Source organism: Uloborus diversus, chromosome 8 (assembly GCF_026930045.1).
Source record: "Uloborus diversus isolate 005 chromosome 8, Udiv.v.3.1, whole genome shotgun sequence".
Taxonomy (NCBI): domain Eukaryota; kingdom Metazoa; phylum Arthropoda; class Arachnida; order Araneae; family Uloboridae; genus Uloborus; species Uloborus diversus.
Genome location: NC_072738.1, coordinates 121,599,278 through 121,622,073, shown reverse-complemented (window position 1 = coordinate 121,622,073; position 22,796 = coordinate 121,599,278). Strand labels below are relative to the sequence as shown.

The 22,796-nt window shown below is 31.8% G+C and overlaps 1 protein-coding gene across 3 annotated transcripts in view; it reads right to left on the bottom strand.

Annotated features, from left to right (window-relative positions):
• Positions 1–4,833: 4,833 nt before the first annotated feature.
• LOC129227382 (uncharacterized) overlaps positions 4,834–22,796 on the bottom strand; it is a 34,551-nt gene continuing 16,588 nt past the window's right edge. For all 3 annotated transcript variants that reach the window (XM_054861931.1, XM_054861933.1, XM_054861932.1), the window contains 2 exons: positions 18,079–18,147; positions 4,834–5,527 (listed from right to left, as the gene is read on the bottom strand). In XM_054861931.1, the coding sequence (XP_054717906.1) occupies positions 5,304–5,527; positions 18,079–18,147 (293 nt within the window). In that variant the 3' untranslated portion in view covers positions 4,834–5,303. The remainder of the gene's footprint in view (positions 5,528–18,078; positions 18,148–22,796) is intronic.

The following is a 22,796-nucleotide window of genomic DNA, read 5'->3' as shown; positions in this document are numbered from 1 at the left end:
GAACTTCCATGCTATATAGAATTCGAATCATAACTTTTAAAAAAATAGATTTTAAATACGACAAAGCCTTTATTCACGTGATTGGTAGCCAAATTCATTGTTGGCTGAGAAGGAAATTAAATGCAATGATTTAAAATTTGTATCTGCTGCCAATTTCTATTTGTTAACAAATAAAATACTTGTAATTGATTTTCAATAGTATAAGGCTCTTAAAATGATTTTCAATTTTCGCTCTTGATTCTACATTTGCAACTCAGTTGGTGTTTTTTTTTTAATTTTAAAAATTTTAGAGAAATTGAGAGCTGTATTTCATGTTGCAAACATGTTAGGTTCGTCATACTATACTTATTTTGCTTCCAAAACAATTTATGTGATTTACACTACGTTTTATTGCATAAATATTACACAAAAGTTTTATTCTTTTACGAAATTTTGCAAAACCACAAGTAAATGATTATTAGACGTATAAAACTCATGTTGTGCAACGAAAGAGTCTCTGAATGTTACATTTGTCACGGTGGAATGACCCTTTTAGGAACATGGTTGATGGAAAATCCTGGGCGTGCGTTCTTGATGGCCAGCAGCATTCTCGTCTTTCCATCCTCCCTACAGCTGAGCAACTTGCTTGTTTTAGAATGATTAATGGACACGATTATCTGCAAGCCCATTTACATAAAATCAATCTGATCTTGTCACCTATTTGAGTGTTTTGTAACACCTCTCTTATGACTGGGAAGCATCTCTTTAGTTGCCCCTCTTTTTTACAATCGTTTCAGTAATGACTTTCGAGCCCTCACGCCCTCTGGAGCCACTTCAATTATGTACTGGACTGCAAGACGCCTCATGTCAGAAAAGACTGGTGGCCGTATTATATAGGGTAACGGCACCAGTAACAGACATATTTAAAACCTCGCTCTCAGGTTAACTCAATTTTCTTAGCCTTTTAATGTACTAAGATTTTTAAAACTATTTTTCTCTCATGCATACAACATCTCATTTAACGTTTGGGCTGCTTCGGGATCTTCTGAATAAGTTAATTCTAGTATCATTTGCTCAATTTCGAAAAAAAGGTACGACCCTCAGTAACAGACACCAAAAATTCTGATGATACACCCCAGCAACAGATAAGAGGAGGAAAGGATGAGTAATAGACAGAATGCCCCTTTTCTTTTCAAAATGCGCAAGAGTAGTTTATTTTTAGATCTAACACCTTATTAAATTCAAATGAACATGAAACACCGGCAGACCACGCGATGGCTGTTCGTAAACCTTCCACCACTGCCTTGTAAATACCAACTGGTTCAGAAAATTCACTCTGATAGCACTAGATGGTTGCACCGTATTCATGGGTCACTGTCACTGCAACATCAGTTTTACCCCGCTTAAAATTCTTATTATTTAAATCCAAACTTACCGCTGTCTGTTACTGGACCCTCGTCTGTTACAGGTGCCGTTACCCTATATATATAAAAAAAGTTTTAACAGATTAACTGAAAACCTAGACTTTCATTTTTTTTTCTACTTTAAGACATTAAAAAAAAAAAAAAAAAATTGCTTTAGCATTGTATGCAAAAGCTTCAAAATTAAACCAAGGGTTATACCAAGAGATAAAATCAACCAGTTACTAAAAGTTGATATCATTGAAATTAAATATAATAAAGTATAATGAATTGTATAATTCATTATATTTTCAAGCTTATGTATAGGGGATTATACAAAATCCTAGCAATAAGGAGCATAACACAAGAATTGTTTGACCTAGAAAATTTTGTTCTTTTTTTTTCAATAGTTAGAAATAACTTTTCCAATGTTATTCCATTCTTATTAAAACAATAACTCATTTATTTTTAACACGCTTTTATTAGCTTCAACTGTCTGTATGTATGTATGTATCTTGTAACGGAATCTTGTAGCTCAAATTTCGCCCACTTCCTGCGATTGGATTCTTTTGAAATTTGGCACGCGACCTCAGACCCGATGACAATGCAATATTCTATAATCAAATTAATTAACTCCTTTAATTGTTAGTTTCCTCCAATTTTAATCAATATTTTGGCATAAATCCAACAATGTAAAAAAGGAAAAATTAAAAAAAAATACATTAAAAAATGCTCACAAAAATTATTTAAAAATATCTACAAAAACCTTTAATTTTTCTGCATCAGACAAAATTTATTCCAATGTTCCAAGGTAATTAGAACATGAAATATAATTGTTTTTAACTAATTTCATGCCAAAATTTAGGTGGGCCTTCAATTGGAAATTCATTGCTGATCAGACCATTGTTGAACAAAATTTTTATTCAAATGCATCTCAAATTTTCAAAGTAATATGATTTCCGCAAACTACATCGATGACTCAGTAGCTTCCCATCGGGACGCCCTTGTTTTAACTTTAAGATATTACCTCGCACTCGTTTTATAAATAATTTCGTCGCATGATAATTCTCCAACATAAGACTAAAAAAAAAGAAAAAAATAATAGTTTAAGAAACTTAAAAAACACGCTTTTGTAACAAAATGAACTAAAAAGTGAAAAATAATCTTTGGATGATAATAGTTGACCAATCACTTAATTTTAATGCAATACAAAATAGCGTGGGGTGCTGTCTATTTACATTTTTGCATGGACAAAAAATGGAAGAAATTCAAGACCACTGATAAGAAGCCCCCCCACGCTTTTTTGTATTACATTAAAATTAAGTGATTGGTCAACTACTATCATCCAAAGATTATTTTTCACTTTTTAGTTCATTTTGCTACGAAAGCGTGTTTTTTTAAACTATTATTTTATTTTCAACAAATTTTTATCAGAAAGTCACTCTCCTGGCACGTCCCAATCCATTTCTCAAATGAAGCAGTGAGAAGCAAGATAGCTAATTTGTCATTAGTAAAATTGAGGCAGTGAGAAGCAGAGGGATGCAAGTGGACATTTTCAAGCTTTGAGTAAAACGCATTAAAAGATTAGGTCCTAGGTAGGTTTTCATTGAAAAGTTTTTATAAATTGTGCTGTATAACAGCACTTACCAGGCATAACAGTACCATCTCTTGCCCTTAGACAGAGGAGAGGTTCACCTACCATTTGTACTAGTTACCTCCATTTTTAAAATTTTGCCACTTAAATCACTTTGCTCACTGCCTCAAATGTACTTAAATTATTTTAAAATTTTGTATCAACATTCCACAAATTCAATTTTTTGTACTAAATTATTCATACTTAAAGGTGTAAAATAACATTATTTAATCATTTAATACACAAATATCATCATTTAAAAAATTTTCTCCAGGTTTTCATGTCATTCTCGTGGCTTAGGAATGAGTTCAATTGTTATAGATAAAAAAAAGGAATTTTTAGACTGCTGTCCTACAACACTTTATATTATCTCTATTTTGATGGAGTCCTTGAGTACTTTGTTAATATGATTTGTCTGATGTTCTTATTAAAATTTTGAAGTTCAAAAATGGGGTATATGTAACAGTTTTGCAGTTATTCTCGTGGACAACATATTTTTGTTTTTAAAAATAGAAAATTTTTAATTCTACTCAAAGTATGTAATTGAATTAAGAGGTTTGAACACAAAATTAACATTATTTACCTCAATAGGGAAGTTGCAACCTATTAAATGTTCATATTTTAGCTATTGGATATTGTTCATTGACCCTCAAAACTAAAAAATTCAAAATCGCCGAATTCTAAAACACCGTGGTTGATTTTTAATGAATTTTTAAAAATCCGCGCTCAAAAGTGCGCTCTTCTGAAACGTCACGAGCCTACGTCACAGGGCGCGAATGGGCAGCCTTCCGCCGAAGATCCCTTGTTTTCGCTAGGGACATTTTGAGCGCGCTGATATTTTTATTTTTTAGAAATTCAATAATCCTTTTGAACACACTATGGAGACCGGATTCGTTAAAGCACAATCTAAATAATCTTCCTCATGTAACATCAATGATGATATTCGAATATTTCCGAGAGGATGAGAGGTTTAATGTTCCAGAAACATGAGGAGTTAAATGCGAGGAGATAAGCCTTTTACGTTTCGTCTTCGAAGTCGAATGCGTGACCTTCGGCTTCTCCCCTATCGGAAGAGCGCATGACGTCACTTCCTATGCCATTTGATGTCACAAGCGCTTGAACTTTAAAAATTAATTTAAAAAAAACTACTTATCATATCGCAAAATTTTTTTCACCTATAATGTTCATACATGTTACTCTATCATATAAAAATAAAATTGAAAACTTCCCTATTATAATTATGGACCTATGTAATTGACAAGTTGTAAGAAAATATCTTTCTCTTCGCATCAAAATATGTCCCTTTAATGGCATTATTTATAAAACACCGGTAATACATCAAGCAGAGTAGAAGATTTATTTCCAATACATTAATTACGAAATAAGATTATGATTGAAAAGAAAATCTAAAAGTGATAAACGATAAATAAAATATGTATCAGCGTAAAAATTCTATTAATTAATTATTATTATTATTATTTTTTTTTGGTATTTGTTTTTCAGATGAATCTTTCTTTTAAAAAGAGATTTGTTGCTTATACATTTATACAATTTTAACCTTGCTTGAATAGGTAAGTGAAGTAGTTTTAAATTTTGAACTTTGATAAATTAGAGAACAACTTTCAGCAAATACTCTTCTGAATTAGAGAATTAGAAATAACAAACAATAGAACTTAATGTGAAAATTGTTATTAATTTGTTGGTTTAGAAATGTAGAGTAGCAATAGAAAAATAATTTTTTGATAAAATAACAGTCCGTTATTCAGAGTAAGCTGTTCATAGTGAATAATACTGACTAAAAAGACTGGGACTTGAAGAATATTCGCTATTTGAGAGTGTCCTTTAAAGGAGGTTTTACATAGATTGTTTTTTCGTGCAGTCATCATACTTTTTGATTTAAACCACAGTTATTTCTTTATTACTATAGTTACATTATTGAAAACCTTTGATAAAATAATTCATATTGTCATTCTCCTGGTATATGAAAATTTAACCCCCTCTTTTGAGGGTGTAGGGTAGAAAGTGAGTTCTCTCTATTTTTCTCTAAAGAAAATCCAAACAAAGAGTAATTGAATTTTTTCAGATTTTTTTTAAAGCATTTTTATTTTTTAAAAAAAGAAAAAGTGGTTGGAAAATGTCAGGTTCTTGGAGAATCACCCGTATGCAAACATAAAAATTAATAAGATATTACAATGCACCAATAAAACACATTTCACATTACTTCAAGTATTTTATAAAAAGGTTAAAATTAAAGTTTTAATAAAAAATTAGTACATTATTTATACAACAAATCATGTATATTTTACAGATGACTTAACAATTTTAACATCTTCTAGGGGTTTATCGGAACTATCTGTTGGAACTTTTGAAAGTCTCTGAACAACATGCATTCCGCTGCTAACTCTGCCAAATATGGCATGTTTTCCATCAAGCCATTGACAGGGAGCCAAGGTAATAAAAAATTGACTACCATTTGTATTAGGTCCTGAATTGGCCATAGAGAGAATACCTGCACCTGTGCAAATGAAAAAGAAACAGTTACATTGAAAACATGGAACTATGTAATATTTACAAAAAAAAAAAAAAAATGTGATTCACTTTATGATTTCGTTCATAAAATGTCCTAATGTTAACAACTTAGGCATGAAAACAATAATGAACACATTAAAAAATATAACCAGAATCATTATACTGTCGGCCCCGCTTAATCGGATACTGTCAGTTCCAAGAAATATTATTCAATTAAGTGGGGTATTTGATTAAGTGGGGAAATATTCTTTACCTTTCCAAATTGACATCATTTGTCTTAAAACGTCATAATCAGGCTCCGCAGACAGTTTTTGGAAAAAAATAATAGGAAAAATAGGAGCAAAAATTTCATAAATAGGAAAAAATAAGAAAATTATGCTTTAAAAAATAGGAAAAAAAAGGAAAATAATATTCTAAAAAAGGAAGAAAATTTCAATTATAAAATATCATAATTACAAAAGTAACTGTGAAAAAAGAGCTACAAAGCTGTTCCATGTTTATTAAAGATATGACAATCAATGAAAACGGTTAAAAATTTTATTCAGGATAAGAATAACGGGAAATTGTTTTGCTTTAAGAGAATGTTTTATTTATACACTAGTACAACTAGTAGATCCAAATTTGTCCAATCCAAAAGTTGAAGTAAATGAATTAAGGACCAAGGAAATTGCAGTCAATTTGGACTTTGTTTTGGGGGGGGGGCTTCACAGGAATTTAGTTTTTGATATCATTCCAGCGCTCTTAACAGTTAAATAACCCAGTCACAACTAAATTGGTTTCTGAGCTCACTTAGATCATTTTAGGATGAGCCTTCTGTTTTTTTTATTTCAGTGGGTAGCTAGGGCGGAAGCTTAGCTTTGGGGGCGACAATTCAGCACCTTTGATGTGAAAAAATTTCAATAAAGGAATCATACTTCGAATCTATTTATTACCGGTGGCAAAAAAAAAAAAAAAAAAAAAAAAAAAAAAAAAAAAACCTTCGAAATGTAAGGTTTTGATATGACTATACAATCCCAGACAACCACAAATATCTCAAAGACATCTAAACAGGTCTATAACATGTCCAGACGTCTTTTAGATTTCTTAGACATCTGAACAATGTCCAAAAATGTCTAAATCATTGATATAGATATTTGGACATCCTAAGGATATCATGGTATCTCCAAATCATGGACATAGATATTTGGACATCCTAAGGATATCCAGGTATCTCCAAATCATGGATATGGATTTTTGCATGTATTCCAGAGATCTAGGTAGTTACATGTTTTAGATATAGATATTAGGATATCTTATAGATAACTGCTCAATATCCCGTACGTTGCATTATAAATATCCACGAATGTCTACTTCCAGGATGACTTCAAGATATTTGACTTTTAGATCAGACCGGATTTGTTTGTATTCTGAATTCTGCGGCGAAATTATTTTATTTTGAAATTTTATAGAAGAAAAGTGATTTCTTCTTTTTTCCAATTCGTACTCTTTAAAAAAATCGAGTTGTGTGAACTGAGAAAACTCTAACTTCTTCTACCTCTAAACTTTGTTGTTTTTTTTCAAGATCGCTTGTGACGATGCGGAGATTCAAGTCTGCTGACTTTTTTTCTTTCCCCAAGATTAAATTGATAGTTAAGGTGATATTAATTTCTTGATTTCCACAGGTGTTAATTTGTTTTTCAATGGAAGTTTGTAATGAAAGGTAAGTGATGTGTTCATATGTTACTGATCGGTCGTTTGATTAGAATATGGGTCATCATTTCACCATTGCTACTTTGTGTTAAGATATAAAAGGTTTGTTTTCAAGTCTTTCTTATTTAGTTTGTGCGTTTCCTTAATTTTTCTAAACATAATTTGTAACTCAATGATTGTTTTCCGATTTATGAGGAGTCAAAACTACAAGTTTAACCCTAAACTTTGATTCTGTGCATGTACGGTTGGTCTGCATTTCTTCAATCTTTCATTCGTTGCTTTTTGTTAAATGATAAAAATCTGTGTACAACTAGGCTAGGTACTTTGCTTTCTTGTGTTGCTTTGTTGTGTTACTTTGCTAGTAAATTATATATAAAGTCATATAACTGTGATGAAAAATGGGATGCTAAAACTTTAAATTGAGTTTAGTTTTTAGAAGTGTCAACATTTCCGAATGTCCAATTTAATGATTTGTATTATGCTCAAATTTCTCCAAAAAAAAAAAAAAAAAAAAGAAAAGAAAGAAAGAAAGTATATCCTTTTAATTAAATTGTTCAATTGCATACATTGCTCAAAATTAGGTTTGCATTAAAAAGATAAAGCAAACTCAATTTCCCAAATTCGAGTTTTCTCTCAATGTGTATTCAAATATCAAAGAGTCTGAATCTGAATCTTTTCTTTAAATTGTATCAATTCTTTTGATTTGTAAAAATTGAAATTTCTGTTGTTGTGCTGTGATAAAAACCGAAAAACCCTTCGTCTTGCCATTCATATTATGTCTGATATCCTACGTATCTTATCATTTACACTAATCAGATGTGTACTTTTATTGGTTTCTTCCTGTAGTTATGTTATCAAATATGTTAGAAATTTTTGATCTAGATTTAAATTCTTGTTTCTATGGCTGGTGCCAGGTTTTCGGGATGCTATTGTATTGAAATTAGAGATGTTTGAAAACATCTGAATGCTGTAAATTTTATAAAGTTGGAATATGAATTATCATAACAGTGGTGTTTTAAAGTTTTCAAAATTTTCGTTTTGCGTAATTGATGTTCCTAATTGATTTCACAAGAGCCGTACCAAATAGCCCTTTAGGTGAGTACTCAACTTGGCAGTGTACTGAAAGTCAGACATGCTTCAAATCATTGCCGCATGAACACCATGCTGAGTATGCACTAAGTACTCGGTACAGTGATATTTTTGAAGTTATCACTAATGCTATGCAATTGATTCATATGAAAATATTTGTCTGTTTTAGTTTAGGAAAGAAAGAAAGGAAGGCCCCAACAAAACACATAGGGAAGAACATGTAAAAGGCACTAATTTAATTGATGTTGTATCTCTTTTATGTTTCATCTCTGTGAAGTCTATATTTTCCGAGATTTTCTGAGCTGTATCCTGCTCAAGCACGCAAGGTAAGTATATTTCATAATTTAATCATTATAATTAGCAAAACACATGCTTTGTACACTATCATCCATCATTATACTATTTAATCTTATTTTCTGAATTGAAAAGTTTACTTGACTGTTCTTAAGATCAATAATCAGAAAAAATGGATGTGTTCAGAGAAAATTGGTAAGTTCCAAGCATTGTATTTATTTTTAATATGTATTTTTTAAAGTTACTTATATTTTTCTTAGTTTTTGCTCAAAATAGGAATAATCAAGTATTAGGCTGCTTGCAACAGAGTCTGCTATGGAAGTTGCAGTTGAAAATTAGTTACGGTACATCGAAGCTTGAAATGATAAGAAAAAAAAAGAATGGAGAGGTTTTGTCCTCATCACTTTTAGAAGAATTGTGATATTTTTTTATACTGTATATTTTAAAAATATTTGTCAATAAAAATATTTTATAGTGTAATTGTTGACATTACATCTTTTTTAATTACATAGAATGTTGTTTTAAAATGTAGAAGCTTCTGCGTACTATAAAGGTAGGTCTGCATCGGAATGTCAACATTTAATTCAAGTTAGGTTTTCACATACGAAATTCAACATTGAAGCTATACAGTATAACTTTGATTTAACAATTTCCTAGTTTTATTTATACATTTCACTGGTCCGGATCTGACTGCATTGAATGTCTATGCTCCTCGATTTAATGATAACTTTTTCCAGTCCCTTGACAATAGTTAATTTGAGGTTATGCTGTATTTCATTCGAGATAAAAATGAATACAAGCGTTCACCATTTGCCTGATGTATAATTTCTAGATTATAAGATGCAGAAATGACAGAATATGAGAACAAAAATAGTTCACAGAGATTTTAAAGTAACAGGGAATTATGTACTCTGGGGGAATTTTTTTCATTTATACATGTTATATTAGTTTCTTTTAGCATGTGAATTTATAAACATTTATCCAAACATTGTTTTGTTGAGAAGATTGTAGTAACAGATTTGGAAAAACATCAATATGTAAATCAAAAGGAATGTTTTATAAAAAAAACCCATAAAGAACTTCATTAAAGCAATTTAGTTAGATGCATATTAACCAGAACTGATATTTTAAAAAGTTGAAGGAAAGCAAACTATTTCAAACAATGATTGCATGGATGAGCTTGAGCTATATAATTTCACCAGAGTTCTTCAATATGCAAAAAATCAAAATTTGTTAGTTTACAAAAAATAAAACTTGGTTTCTTGTGTATGGTATTTGTTTGCAGTAAAGGAATATAGAAAAAAATATCTTACAGGTTTGACAAAGGAACTTTAATATTTAAAACTGCGTAATTTTTATTAAGTAATAGAATTTAAAAAAGAAAGGATTCTTTTTGTCCCCCCCCCTTTCCCCCCGAACCAAACACACAAAAATGCTGGAACTTTTTACCCCTTCTTGTTGGAAAGGTAAGAAGTTATTTGCACCATATTTAAACTCTTTTAGGGGGAATGTTAGTGTTTTGCCTTTTTTTCGCTTAGTTTTACTGTACTATTGGGAGGGGGGGGGGCATACAGAGACAGCTTTTTCTTTATCTGTAAGGTTGTTTAATTTACATACCTTCAATCAATAAAGTAAAAGAAAATCTGTGTAAAAAAATTATAGGCATGCAGGCTTTTTTTTTTTTTTGCTGTAAATAGAGGTTCGATAGATTTAACTTTGAGGGGAAAAAAAGCAGACAATCGGTGCATCATTAATTTTGCACTTTCATAGCAGATAACCTGTAGATAAGGTGCACAAAAATACAGTAATCAGGGTAAAAAGCCAGAAGCAAGATTATGCATTGAAAAAAATAGGAATTAATAGGAAAAAACAGGAAATTTTTCAAAAAATTTTAAAAAGTAGGAACATAGGAAAAAAAAGGAAGTCTGTGAACCCTGGTTATAATAATGAATCAATAACTATGTAATGGAAGTAATTAATGTTATGGATAAAACAAATTGAAATAAGCTAATTGAACGACAAAATAGTATAATAATTTCATTGTATATATTGTAAGTACGCATGAAAATTATAAAAATGTAACTTGCAACTTGAGTTATAAAATCCTTGCTTCGGTATCTTTTCTCAGTACATCCTTTTTTTGAAAAAGTCCTCAAGGTGTTTTGGGAACACTTTTCTAATTTCTTTTTCACAGCCATGTTTTATGGAAAAAATTTATACATTTATTATCATCTGAAATGTATGTATTTATTTGAGTTATTTAGTTTGACTATCAACTGCACTACCTATTGTTTTTTTTTTTTTGGTAATTAGAGACGTACCGAGTAGCACTTTGGCCGAGTAGCCGAGTACCGAGTACTCGGCCTTTTACTACTCGGCCGAGTACCGAGTTACCGAGTAACTCGGCCTTTCACTACTCGGCCGAGTTTCCCAGTACCAATTATGTTGAAAGAAGGACCACCGACACACACCGATGAATTTTGAACTTATTGAAATAGTAGTATAGACCTCCTTGTCCATGTAATAGTTTTTAAACTAAATTCCTGCTGAAATTTAACTACAAAATTTTGCAAAAATAATATTTTTTAAAGTAAAAATGAATAAATAAAAGGTATGGCTTATCAAGTTGGAATTAAAACAAATTATACAAATTTATTCATTATGGGTCTAGTTCGCTAAACATAAATAATTTTTAAAAGCAAAAAAACAAATATGCAGGAACACTGCAGACACGTTTTTCTGTGTTACAGGGATCGTCTTTTCAGTGCATAACATGTGAACTAAAGAATGTAAAGGCATACGACAAAAAATTCGACTTTTGCCGGATGCCTTTAAATCAACGAGCTCACATTTTGTGCATTGAAAAAGAAATTCCTTGTAATGCCAAAACACGTGTCTGCAGTGATCCTGCACTGTGCTTCTAACGTTGTTTTATTTCCTTTTATTTTTAAAGCTAAGGTATTTTTATATATCTTATAACTAATTTTAGTTTGTAGCAAAAATTCTATATTTGCACAATTTTTAACAAAAAAGTTTTATTAACTTTCGAGACATTCGAGCCAAGATTTACTCCATTGAAGTATTTCAAACTTCATTATTCTCAAAATTTAAATTTGAATTGTAAATGTTTGCAGAAAATTATATATGCTTGAGTTTTTTTGTAAATTTTAATACATTCAATTTTTTGCAACTACTCGGTATTGGCCGAGTATCTGATCAAAATTCGGCCGAGTACCGAGTACTCGGCATATTGGCCGAGTAGGCCGAGTACCGAGTAGTTACCGAGTACTCGGTACGTCTCTATTGGTAATGGCAAAGACAAAATAAATTCGATAGAATAGTGGAAATGTTTTGATGAAATGTGAATCTGGTTCCTCAATGTCAATAATTGTTCATATTTAATTAATTTGTAAATTATTAAAAAAAATTTTTAGCAAAAATATTTGCGGAAGCTGATAAATATTATTCGATTATCCTGGGAAATTATTCGATTAAGTGGGGACCTTTAACATTAAGTCAGTGGGGAAATATTGGGTTCTAGGAGGTTTTATTCATATAAGTGGGGCATTTGTTTATCTGTTACCCGATTAAGCGGGCTGACAGTATTTTGAAATTGAAAAACAGCTTAAAGTTATTTTCCTTCCTAAATTTGCATTTTTATTTATTTATTTATTTTTTTCTGTGGCATGGGAAGAAGAGGGGAAGAATTTATAATCACTAGCTTGTAGACCAAAAGATGGAAAAGGATAAAGTTGAATAACTACCTTTATGCTTGACAAGTAAAATAAGAAATAACGCTTAATTGCAGAAAATTACAGATTGCAGTTCACATGTGTTTCAAGGAAACAATTTAGCTTTTGTCGAATGACTTTTCATCTATAAGCTCATTTATTTTGGGTTAAAAAAGGGGTTCCTTGTAACCCAGAAACACATGTATATAGTAATCTGAACAACATTGCACAATTAAATGTTATTTCTAATTGTACAACGGAAAGGAATGTTTCATAAGTAAAATATTCACTGCTGCTTATGTCCCGGAGCTCAATATTTTTTCTCCCTGAAAGCATGAGCTGCGGTATGAGTGTCTACAATACATAAAACAGAGGTTCCCAACCCCCTTCCTGCTGACCCCCCTTCCTGCACCTCGCGAACCCCCAGGGGTTCGCGAGGTGCAGGAAGGGGGTTCGCGAAAATTTCGGTGCAATGGCAGATTTTTCCTAGTTTGGTAAAAAATTATAAAATATTCAAATTGCACACATAGTTACTAAATTTTTTTTTTAAATTTGAAAACGCGCCAGACTCTTGTATTAAGCTCAAAAAAAAAAAAAAAAAAAACTTTCAGCGGTTTTATAATTTTGGTTAAAAAGAAATTTTCTCATTTTTTTTTTCGATAGACAACAAAAAGAGATATCCTTCCTCCTTTATTGCGAGGCGCCACGCAGAAACGTTGTATTAAGCTGTGGCGGGGATCACGATGACCTTAAAAAGGCGCCATCGCGTGGAGTCAGTCAAACAATATACATAATATACATATGTCGAAAAAAATAAAGAATTCTCAAACAATGCATCATAGGGGTATTATTTCTAATATGGTTGAAACATAACTCGGGAATTTCCGTCGAATTCAGTCATCGAATAGCAGACATGACAGCAAAAGGCTCCAAACTTAAAATTTATTGCTGGATTTTACCCATCTGTTCGTTTTCAAAAATATATAACATTAGCATGCTCATAGTTCTGGGGAAATAGTTGTTAACAGACGTATTTAGAGATACTTTAGAGATGCTTGAAAACAAGTGATTTTGTTAGCAATTGGTTTTGCTACGTGAACTTGCTACTCTGTTTGTGAAGTTATAATCGTGTTGGTAATTTTTATGATTTAATAACTTTCTGCTGTTATGGATCGATGGTTGAAAACTGGTAGTTTGGTTGAGCGACAAATGGACAAGCAGTCAATCGATCAACCCTCAACATCAGCAGTAACTTTCGAATCAACACAGGATATTGAAATAGATAGCTGTAATGAACTGCCGCCTCCCCCGACTAAACAGAAAAGTGAACTAGGGGAGAAAAAAGGAAAAAAGCGAAAATATGACAGTAACTATTTACAAATGGGCTTTTATTTTACTGGAGAAGAGTCTGAACCTAGACCGCTTTGTCTTCTCTGCAACGAAGTTCTAGCGAACAGCAGTTTGAAACCGTCACTTCTGAGAAGACACCTCGAAACAAAGCATCCGACACACAAGGACAAACCTATTGAATATTTTAAAAGAAAATTGGAATATAATAAAACGTGTAGCGTCTCTACGTTCCTGTTAGAATCCAACGAAGATAGTAAAATGGCCCTTGAAGCTTCATATCGAGTCAGTTATAGAATTGCAAGATCTGGACAGCCACATACAATTGCAGAAAATTTAATTGGACCGTGTGCTAAAGATATTGCTAAGTGTATGCTGGGAGAAAAGTCAGCAAAAAAAATTGACCTGGTTCCGCTACCAAACAACACAGTATCACGCAGAATTACGGATTTGGCAAGTAATGTGGAGAAAGAACTTGTGAATAGAATAAAAGAGAATAATTTTGCGATCCAGCTTAATGAGTCGACTGATGTAGCAAACGCTGCAATATTACTTGTCTATGTTAGGTATATTTTTAACGATACAATTAAAGAAGATGTACTATTTGCAAAACCTTTGAAAACCAACACAACTGGAGAAGCAATTTTCGAACTGGTCAACAGTTACTTTGAAGAAAATGGAATAGATTAGTCTTTGTGTGTGGGTGTGTGCACGGATGGTGCAAAATCAATGACAGGAAAATTTGTTGGCTTTGTGGTGCGAGTAAAGAAGATCAACGAGAAAATTGAATGGACTCATTGCTGCATTCATAGACAAGCATTAGCATGTAAGCGTATTCCCGAAGAATTATCCGCTACTTTGAATCATGCGGTAAAAATTGTAAATTTCATAAAATCACGTGCCACAAACTGCCGTCTATTTCACGCGCTTTGTGAGGAATTGAGAAGCCTTCATGTTACTTTACTTCTTCACACAGAAGTTAGATGGCTTTCCTGTGGCAAAATTTTGACACGCTTATTTGAATTGAAGTCAGAAGTCCAAGCATTTTTTGTTGATCATCCATTTCACTTGTCCACTTGCATATTCGATCCTCTTTGGATGCAAAGGCTTGCATATTTAGCTGACATCTTTTCAAAATTAAATGAATTAAATCTATCCTTGCAAGGTGCAGTTGTTAATATTTTCGTTGTATATGATAAAATTGAAGCTATGGTAAAAAAATTGAATTTCTGGATCCAATGCCTGAAAATGGGTGAGGTTTCTTGTTTCACTTCTCTTAGTAGTTTTTTATCAGAAAACTCAATGAAACTTGATGAAAGCGTTAAAAGAAATGTATGTGAACGTCTGCAACATCTTGAACTAACTTTTGACGAGTATTTTCCTAATAGGCGTAACGTCCCTCTCTCAAACAACTGGATACGCAATCCTTTTGAAGGAAATCCATGCTTAGAGAACACCCTGACATTACCTGAAAAGGAAATGCTCATCGAGTTATCCTGTGATAATTCATTGAAAACTACCTTTAAAGAGCTCTCGTTAATTGACTTCTGGCTCAGTGTAAGAAATGACTATACCGTTTTGTCCAAAAAAGCAATTCGAATTTTATTACCATTTTGTACAACATATCTGTGCGAGAAAGGATTTTCCTCCTATACTTATCTTAAAGATAAATACCGAAGCAGATTGAATGCAGAGCCTAATTTAAGACTCAAACTGTCAGACATTGAACCAAACTTTCATTTTCTTTGTTCCGTCAAACAGCCACAAATATCGCATTAAGGATTTTTTCCCCAATTTAAAGTATGCTTAAAAAAAATAGTTGGTTTACAAAACTTCTTGTTTATAATTTTTCTTGTGGATGTAGTTTTAACTTTTTATTAATGTTTGCACTTAATGATATTTTACAATTATATTTTTGTTTATTGCAATCAAATGCTGCAAAAAATGGAAAGCAAACATGCTGTTTTTTTATTGTTTCTTACATGTTACTAATTTGAACATCAGGGGGTTCGCGAACTTTTTTGCCTGTTCCAAGAGGTTCGCAAAGAGAAAAAGGTTGGGAACCGCTGACATAAAACAATGTTTTGCATCATGTATGTTGTTACTTTTAAAATGTTCACACATAAAATTCTATCAGGAACTCATTTTTCAATGCAAAAGATATTATATCATGGGTGAAAAGACATCCCCCTCCCCCCAAAAAAAAGCTTCAGTTTTTGCTAACATATTAGGCAGCACGGTTTTTGAATCAAATTACTTTCCCATTAACAAGCATTGATTTTATTATATTATAGAAGATTATTTTTTCCCTTACAATATTAATTTTGAATCATTTCAGCTGGCACATTGAGGTTAAATGTTCTCATGTGTTACAACAATAAAAATAACGATAGCTTCTGATTTTATGCCAGCTCTATATGCAGATTGAAGTTGAAGCGCTTTTGTGTATGGAGAGGCTTAAACTTTCAAAGCAATGGAAAGCTTACTCTTGTTACCTTTCCTGGAAAATTTTTGATGAGGATGTACTTGATCATCGCTTTCTGGCCCGCCAAGTGACTACATGCTTTGCGAGTATGCTTTTGACAAGCCATATCAGGTTATCTTTCCCTGTCAGAGTGACTGGAAGGATGTTACCTTATTTTATGGTAAAGGTTGCATTTTCTGGTACACTGATGGTTCTAAAATGAATGAAAGAACTGGGGCTGGGGCTTTCGGCCCCGATGATGGTATTGAGTATTCTTGTCCTTTGGGCAAGTTCATTTCTGTTTCTCAGGCTGAAATTTATGCCATCCTGGTGTGTTGCAGTATTTGCTTGAGTCTTGGCTATAGAGACCGATGTGATATATGCTCCGATGTGTTCATATATGCTCCGATAGTCAGGCTGCCTTAAACGCACTTAATAAGGTTGTTCTGACATCCCACATTGTTACGGATTGCTATAATTTGCTCTGCAATCTTGCAAACTGAACAAGGTTAACCTTTGTTAGGGATCTGGACACTCTGGTGTGAAGGGAAATGAAAAAGCCAACTACCTTGCTCAGAAAGGTTCTGATATGTTAAAAAGGGCTAAGGGTTGATAAAGACTCTGAACCAAAACAGTGTTGGAGGGCTATCGGCCTCCTTACTGGTTATTGTACCTTGAAGCGGCATCTTACTATAATGGACCTCACTGATAGCAATGACTTTGTAGAGGCTGTCGCTTTCATGAGGAAACTGCTGCACACATTGTGTGATTGCGAAGTCTTTTCTGCCTACAGGTTTGAACACCTTCGCTGCCACTTGCTTGAACCTTGGGAGATCTATGATATTCCCATTAAATGCCTTCTAATCTTTGCTTCGGCTACTGGTCTGTTTTAGGACTTCTGTTTGGGGTTTAGTACAATAGACCTCTGGTGGCAATGCTTGGCTCTGCTGAGCCCCCCCCCCCCCCCCCTCTCCATCATTTCATTTCCTCATTAATACGTGGCAATAATGAAATCAAATTTTATTTTCCATAATACCCCCTTGTTTATTTTCAGCCTTAAAGAAGTTCTGAGATTTTTGTCGAGAAACAAGAAGATAGATTTTGTTTTAAAAACTATGTGTGGTTATTGTGACTTCTCACCTCCATGAACTTGAATTTCAGGGATGTAAATTAATGTAAAAAAAGAAGTGAACATGTTTTCATATGCTGAAAATGTGCAGATTGTAGCAACGAAGAAAAAGCATATTTCCCTGAAAAATGCTTATAGAAAATTCCTCACCTCCCTGACAGACCTTATCAATGTCATTATTTCTGAGGTGAAAATAAATGGAAGGGAAATATATCAATCTTAGGCATTCTACCACAATTATAAATTACCAGTACATCCTCAAATTTACTAAATACTACTTTTTAACACACATTTTAACTAAAAGGATAACTACTAATTAAGCCGTACTTTAATTCAGAGAGCTTAATATTGGATTCCCACTAATTATTAAAATAGCTCATTGTTTGCACCAATTAACAAAATTACTACTTTGATATTAAAATAATTGGCCTCAATTTTTAAACATTAAATTTTTTCTTTTATTTCGGTGAACAAGGCATTTTTCAATTTTTTTTTTATTTATGAGTAAAATAATTGGAACTTAGCTGGACAATTGGTTATGGTTACTTCTAGTAGGTAACACTTTCATGTAAGAATGAAAAAAAAAAGAAAAAAGGTTTTGAAATTGAAAAATATTAGCGTTGAAAGGAAGTTGTTCTGGAGAATGACCCATATACTATATTATGCATATGATTTCTAGACTGGTCCTGCACATAAAGATAAGCAAAGCAATTTTAAAGTATTTTTTAAATGCAGTAAATGAATTCACACATTAATTTACATTATATATTTCAAATTTATTAAAAAATAATAACCTGAATGTTTCAAATCTGGATGAATTTCGTCCTCAAAATTTTTTCCATAAATACTGCTACCTCCTCTTCCTGAAAGATAAAGAAAAATATATTTTGAACTTCCAAGAACTTTTTTCATGTAAACTATATTACTTTTACAACATTTACGACATCAGAATGCTCAAGCTTAAGCACTTTTTTTTCTATTTCTAAAATGCAGACTCTCTTTGAAATTTACCAGTGAAAATTCAGATCATTCTAGAGAAAATATGTTTTCTAAAGACAATATAACAACATCAAAGTAGGGACACATTAGAGACTATCTGCATCAGCATCATTACCACTAAGGCACTAATATCATCCCGGGTTCGCCGATATATATCAGTTGATATATATCATATATATCACAATATATATCCGAAATGTATTTTGAAAATATCATAATATTTTGATATTTGTTTTTTCAACTACAGTATTTTCAATTAAAAAGTATATTAATCTTAGTAAATTTATTCATTTATTATTAAAAATAACCAAAAAGTCATGAACTATATTTTTATGATGTATTAATACATCATTAATATAATAAAGTAATATAATACTCCTATTTTACTTGTATTTTATATTTATAAAATTATAATGTAATGGAACAATTTTAATTTATATTAAAAGTGCCTAGTTAAATGTTTAACATTACTCGGAAAAAAGAAAATGTTTTATGACTGTGCACCAACTAATATATATATTTTATTTCCGAATCATATAACTGTAAAAGTAGCTAACAGAAGAAAAATGAATGAAACAGCTAATGCTAAATAAGTCTATTAAAATTGATAGAAATTTAAAATAAAATATTAGATACAAATAATGAAAGAAGCCTTAACTTTAAGTACACATATTGTAATTATAATATAAGAAAATAAAGAGTTGTTTGAGGATGCATTTACTATTTAGAAGACTCTTGTTTGTGCTAATTGAAAATATCAAAATATCAGATATTTTCTATATTTTTGAAAATATCATGATATTTTTGAACCCTGATATCATCTAAACTATAGTCATAATTGAGCTAATAAGTTCAAAAAACATGTTATAGCATATCTGGGTCATTCTCAGAAAAATCAGGAATTTGTGTCTCTGGTTTTTTTACTATAAAGAATAAAAGTTTATAAAATAATTCAAGTGAATAAAACACTTCAATACAACTGATGGAATATATTGAAGTTGCTAAGTGAGAAAAAAATATTTTCTTGTTTAAATTTTGGCCACAGAATGTGATTTTTCACATCCATGGACTGCAACGATTTATCTTTTTTTGTTTCCATATTTTATATTTCATGCAATAAACAAGAAATTAGCTATTCAAGCTATATTTTCGATCAAGTAAACATTTAGTAAACTTCTCAAAAATTTAAAGTTAAACTTAATTTCCATATTTGTTTAATTGCAAGTTTAATGCTTGTAACCAGAGAAATAGTCACATCTGTGGACAGAAAAGAAAGGGTCAATAAATTTCTTCAGGCTTCAGAACTAAATTGTATTGGTTGAAGGATCAACTCTCAAGAAGCCATTTTTTTAGTGGGACAGAAACAAACCTGCTTTGCGATTTATGTAACTTTATTTAAAGTTTTTGTCCTTGGCTTATAAAAAGTAAAGATCAACTCATCACATCTGTGGCTCATACATATTTAAAATAACCAAGTAAGATAATACAATAATTCAATGAATTGATAATATTAATTGTAAAATATTTGTTTTTCAACTTTCAAGTCAAAACACATGTTCTTAAATGTAAAAATGGCTGTTTTTATCACATCCTTGGACAGTTTGTCCATGGAAGTGGCACTGATGTAATTTAGAAAATTTAAAATATTTGCTCGCTTGATCTGAACCACTATAATAGCATTATTACTTAAGGATAGATGTCAAAACTTAATCTTAAGTCTTTGACATATTAAGAAAAATTTTATTTTTTAAAAATCAGCAGCAAAAATTCCTGCTTTTTCTGAGAATGACCCATCCAAAGAAACTGTCAAATATATAGAAAAATAAAGATAATACAAAGGGGAAAAAAATCTATTCAAATTTCAAGAAGGACAAAAAGCCTGCAACTTGTGCAAGTTTCATCATCCTGCCGTGCTTTTGATCTCCTAAGGGCTTGTACCGTTATTCAGTTCAAAATTCTATTTCAATCAGAGCAATTAGACCTATTTAGAAATGAAGGTTATTGTAAAAGTCAGAATTTTTCAAAATAACTTTTGCGAGTAGACTGATTTTTAAAATTCCTTTTTGTGAAAATGCTGGTTTAATTATGCGATTATTACTTTTTTTGAAAAAGCCGGCGGGTTTGATAACACAATATTCTTTTGAAGGTAAAACAGTAGTAACTGATAAACAGTAGTACCGTATTTTCCTGCAAATGATCTGTAGATTACCTGTAAGTAAAATTATTGAGGTGCAGATTATACGCTGTCGTGGATTATCGGTGCTCTTTTTCTTCTCAACGACAACCAGATCGGTTCACTGCCTGTAAGTTGTTTATTTTATTTATTTTATGAAGTTTGAATTTTTCATTGCTAGTTGGTTGCTTATTTTACATAGCTTGAGTTTTCCTCTTGCTTGATACAGGCTGTGCAAAATAAACAACCAGAGGCAAGGGAGAAGCCTCCATTAGCACAAGATTAGATCGCTTGCTCCTTTGCCTAGACTTTTTGTCTTTAAGTAATTCGCATACTATCATCACAATTTCGAGAAGAAATCATAATGTTTATACATTGTTGTTTAATTTAAATTTGATTATCCCACGGAAAAAAAACTTCATGTTTTAATTTAGTTGCTAAAATAATATTTTTAAGCGGATTATACAAAGATTTTATTTTTCTTCAGGCCAATTTTAGGACCTGCAGAATTTTTGCTGATGCAGATAATAAGCAGAAAAATGTGGTAAAATCAAACTGCATTGGTCATAGTTCACTAATAATTTGGCTAGCTTGTAAACCACAGCCAAATTGAGTATATTTTAAGCATACAGGAAGGTGGGGCACCTTGGGACACTTTTTAGATAATGATTTTTAGAAATTTTATTTTCAAACTAATTTTTATCAAACTCAGCTAAATGTGCTATTTAGATATTTTTGCATCAATTAAAATTTATTTTATTTAATTATATCATCAAATTAAATTTTCATAAAAAAAATTAAAAAGTCATTGCATTGTCCCAACCTGCCCCTCAGGTGGGGCACCTTGACACAACAGCAGTAATCCTACTAATTGTATCTTAAATAATTGAAATCTTATTACTAAGAACATTTTCTGCTGCTGTTTCAGGAGCAGACACATCAACAGCATGGAACTTCCTATTTTCTTTTCTATATCTCACCATTTCGGTAATTTTAATACTAGAAAGAAAAATCAATTTTCTGTATAACAATAGCCATTTTCTCAATTTTAGTTCATTTAAGCTAATCAGATGTATTAAGTACAATGAAATAGAATTTTTCTGTACTGTACATTGGTGGAGCAGCTTGGGACAGTGTCCCAACCTACCTCACCACTATGTGTCCCAATCTGCCCCACTTAGATTGCTATTATATATCAACATTTTAAAAGTTAAGACTTAGCATCGCAATACATTTTTTACCCTTTAAATTATTATCCCCTTGAGGACCAGCGCACGGAAAACAAAGCGCAGCTACAGGACCGAACGTTCCGAAACAAAACGCTGCTATCAGACCGAGCATTTACAGCAGTTAAGCCTAACTTTACAAAAATATTCATATAAAATCAGCATCTCAAAATAATGACTCCAAATTTTTAATTTGCTTAAACAATGTACTACTGATTACTAATTATTAATATAAAGACTATGACATTATTAGAAGAGAGTGAAATAAGTAGAATACTAAAACTTTAACTATGTGCGCAAAGTTAAATGATGTGGGCACAAAAACAAAGTTAGAGTAAGACATTGTAAGTGGGGAATCAAAGAAAAAGAAATGTAGCAAAAAAATCTTTTCCTTATGTAATTTTAATTAAAATAACTAAGGCAAACGACTTTAAACTAGTTAAATTCCCATGCGACAAGTCTCAAAACTGCTTCATAATGCACTTGAAAACATTCCCTTTCACTCACTTTGCTAACCATTTTTATTGCACTTTTCCAGTCTCCAAATGAAAAGGAATAAATAAAGAAGAACAATATCAGAATGGATTCAAAAATAATCATAAACTTCAGTGCCTCTTAAAATCATTCCTGTACTCTCATTGAACGGGGGAATCCTAATAGTCTGGAGGAATCCCAATCGTCTGGAACGCATATGCAAAAATATTTTAACCTTCCTCCCCTCCCCCATAATTTATTCAGCTAGATGTATATCTCTTTCATTTACTCATAACAAAAAAAGAGAAGCAAATATACAAACAAGAGCAATTGAGACCTCATAAATCATATGCGCAGAGCAGTGATTCACTGTCTGTTTACATAAAAATAAATCTATCCTATTGAAAGTGTTGTATAATATATTCAGACATAATTGGTCTTGCCATTTAAACAACCCTCTATTGTCATCATAAATATATACGTATCAATTTTCTCATTGTTTGTCTCACTGTCCGGTAGATGGCGCCATGAGTAGACATCAACTGTGTTTTTTCTGTGGGATATAAGAAGTAAGATCACAGAGGGTTTGTGTGGTATTTGGTGTGTGGCTATCTTGTAACATGGTGCTTTCTTTTCCTCA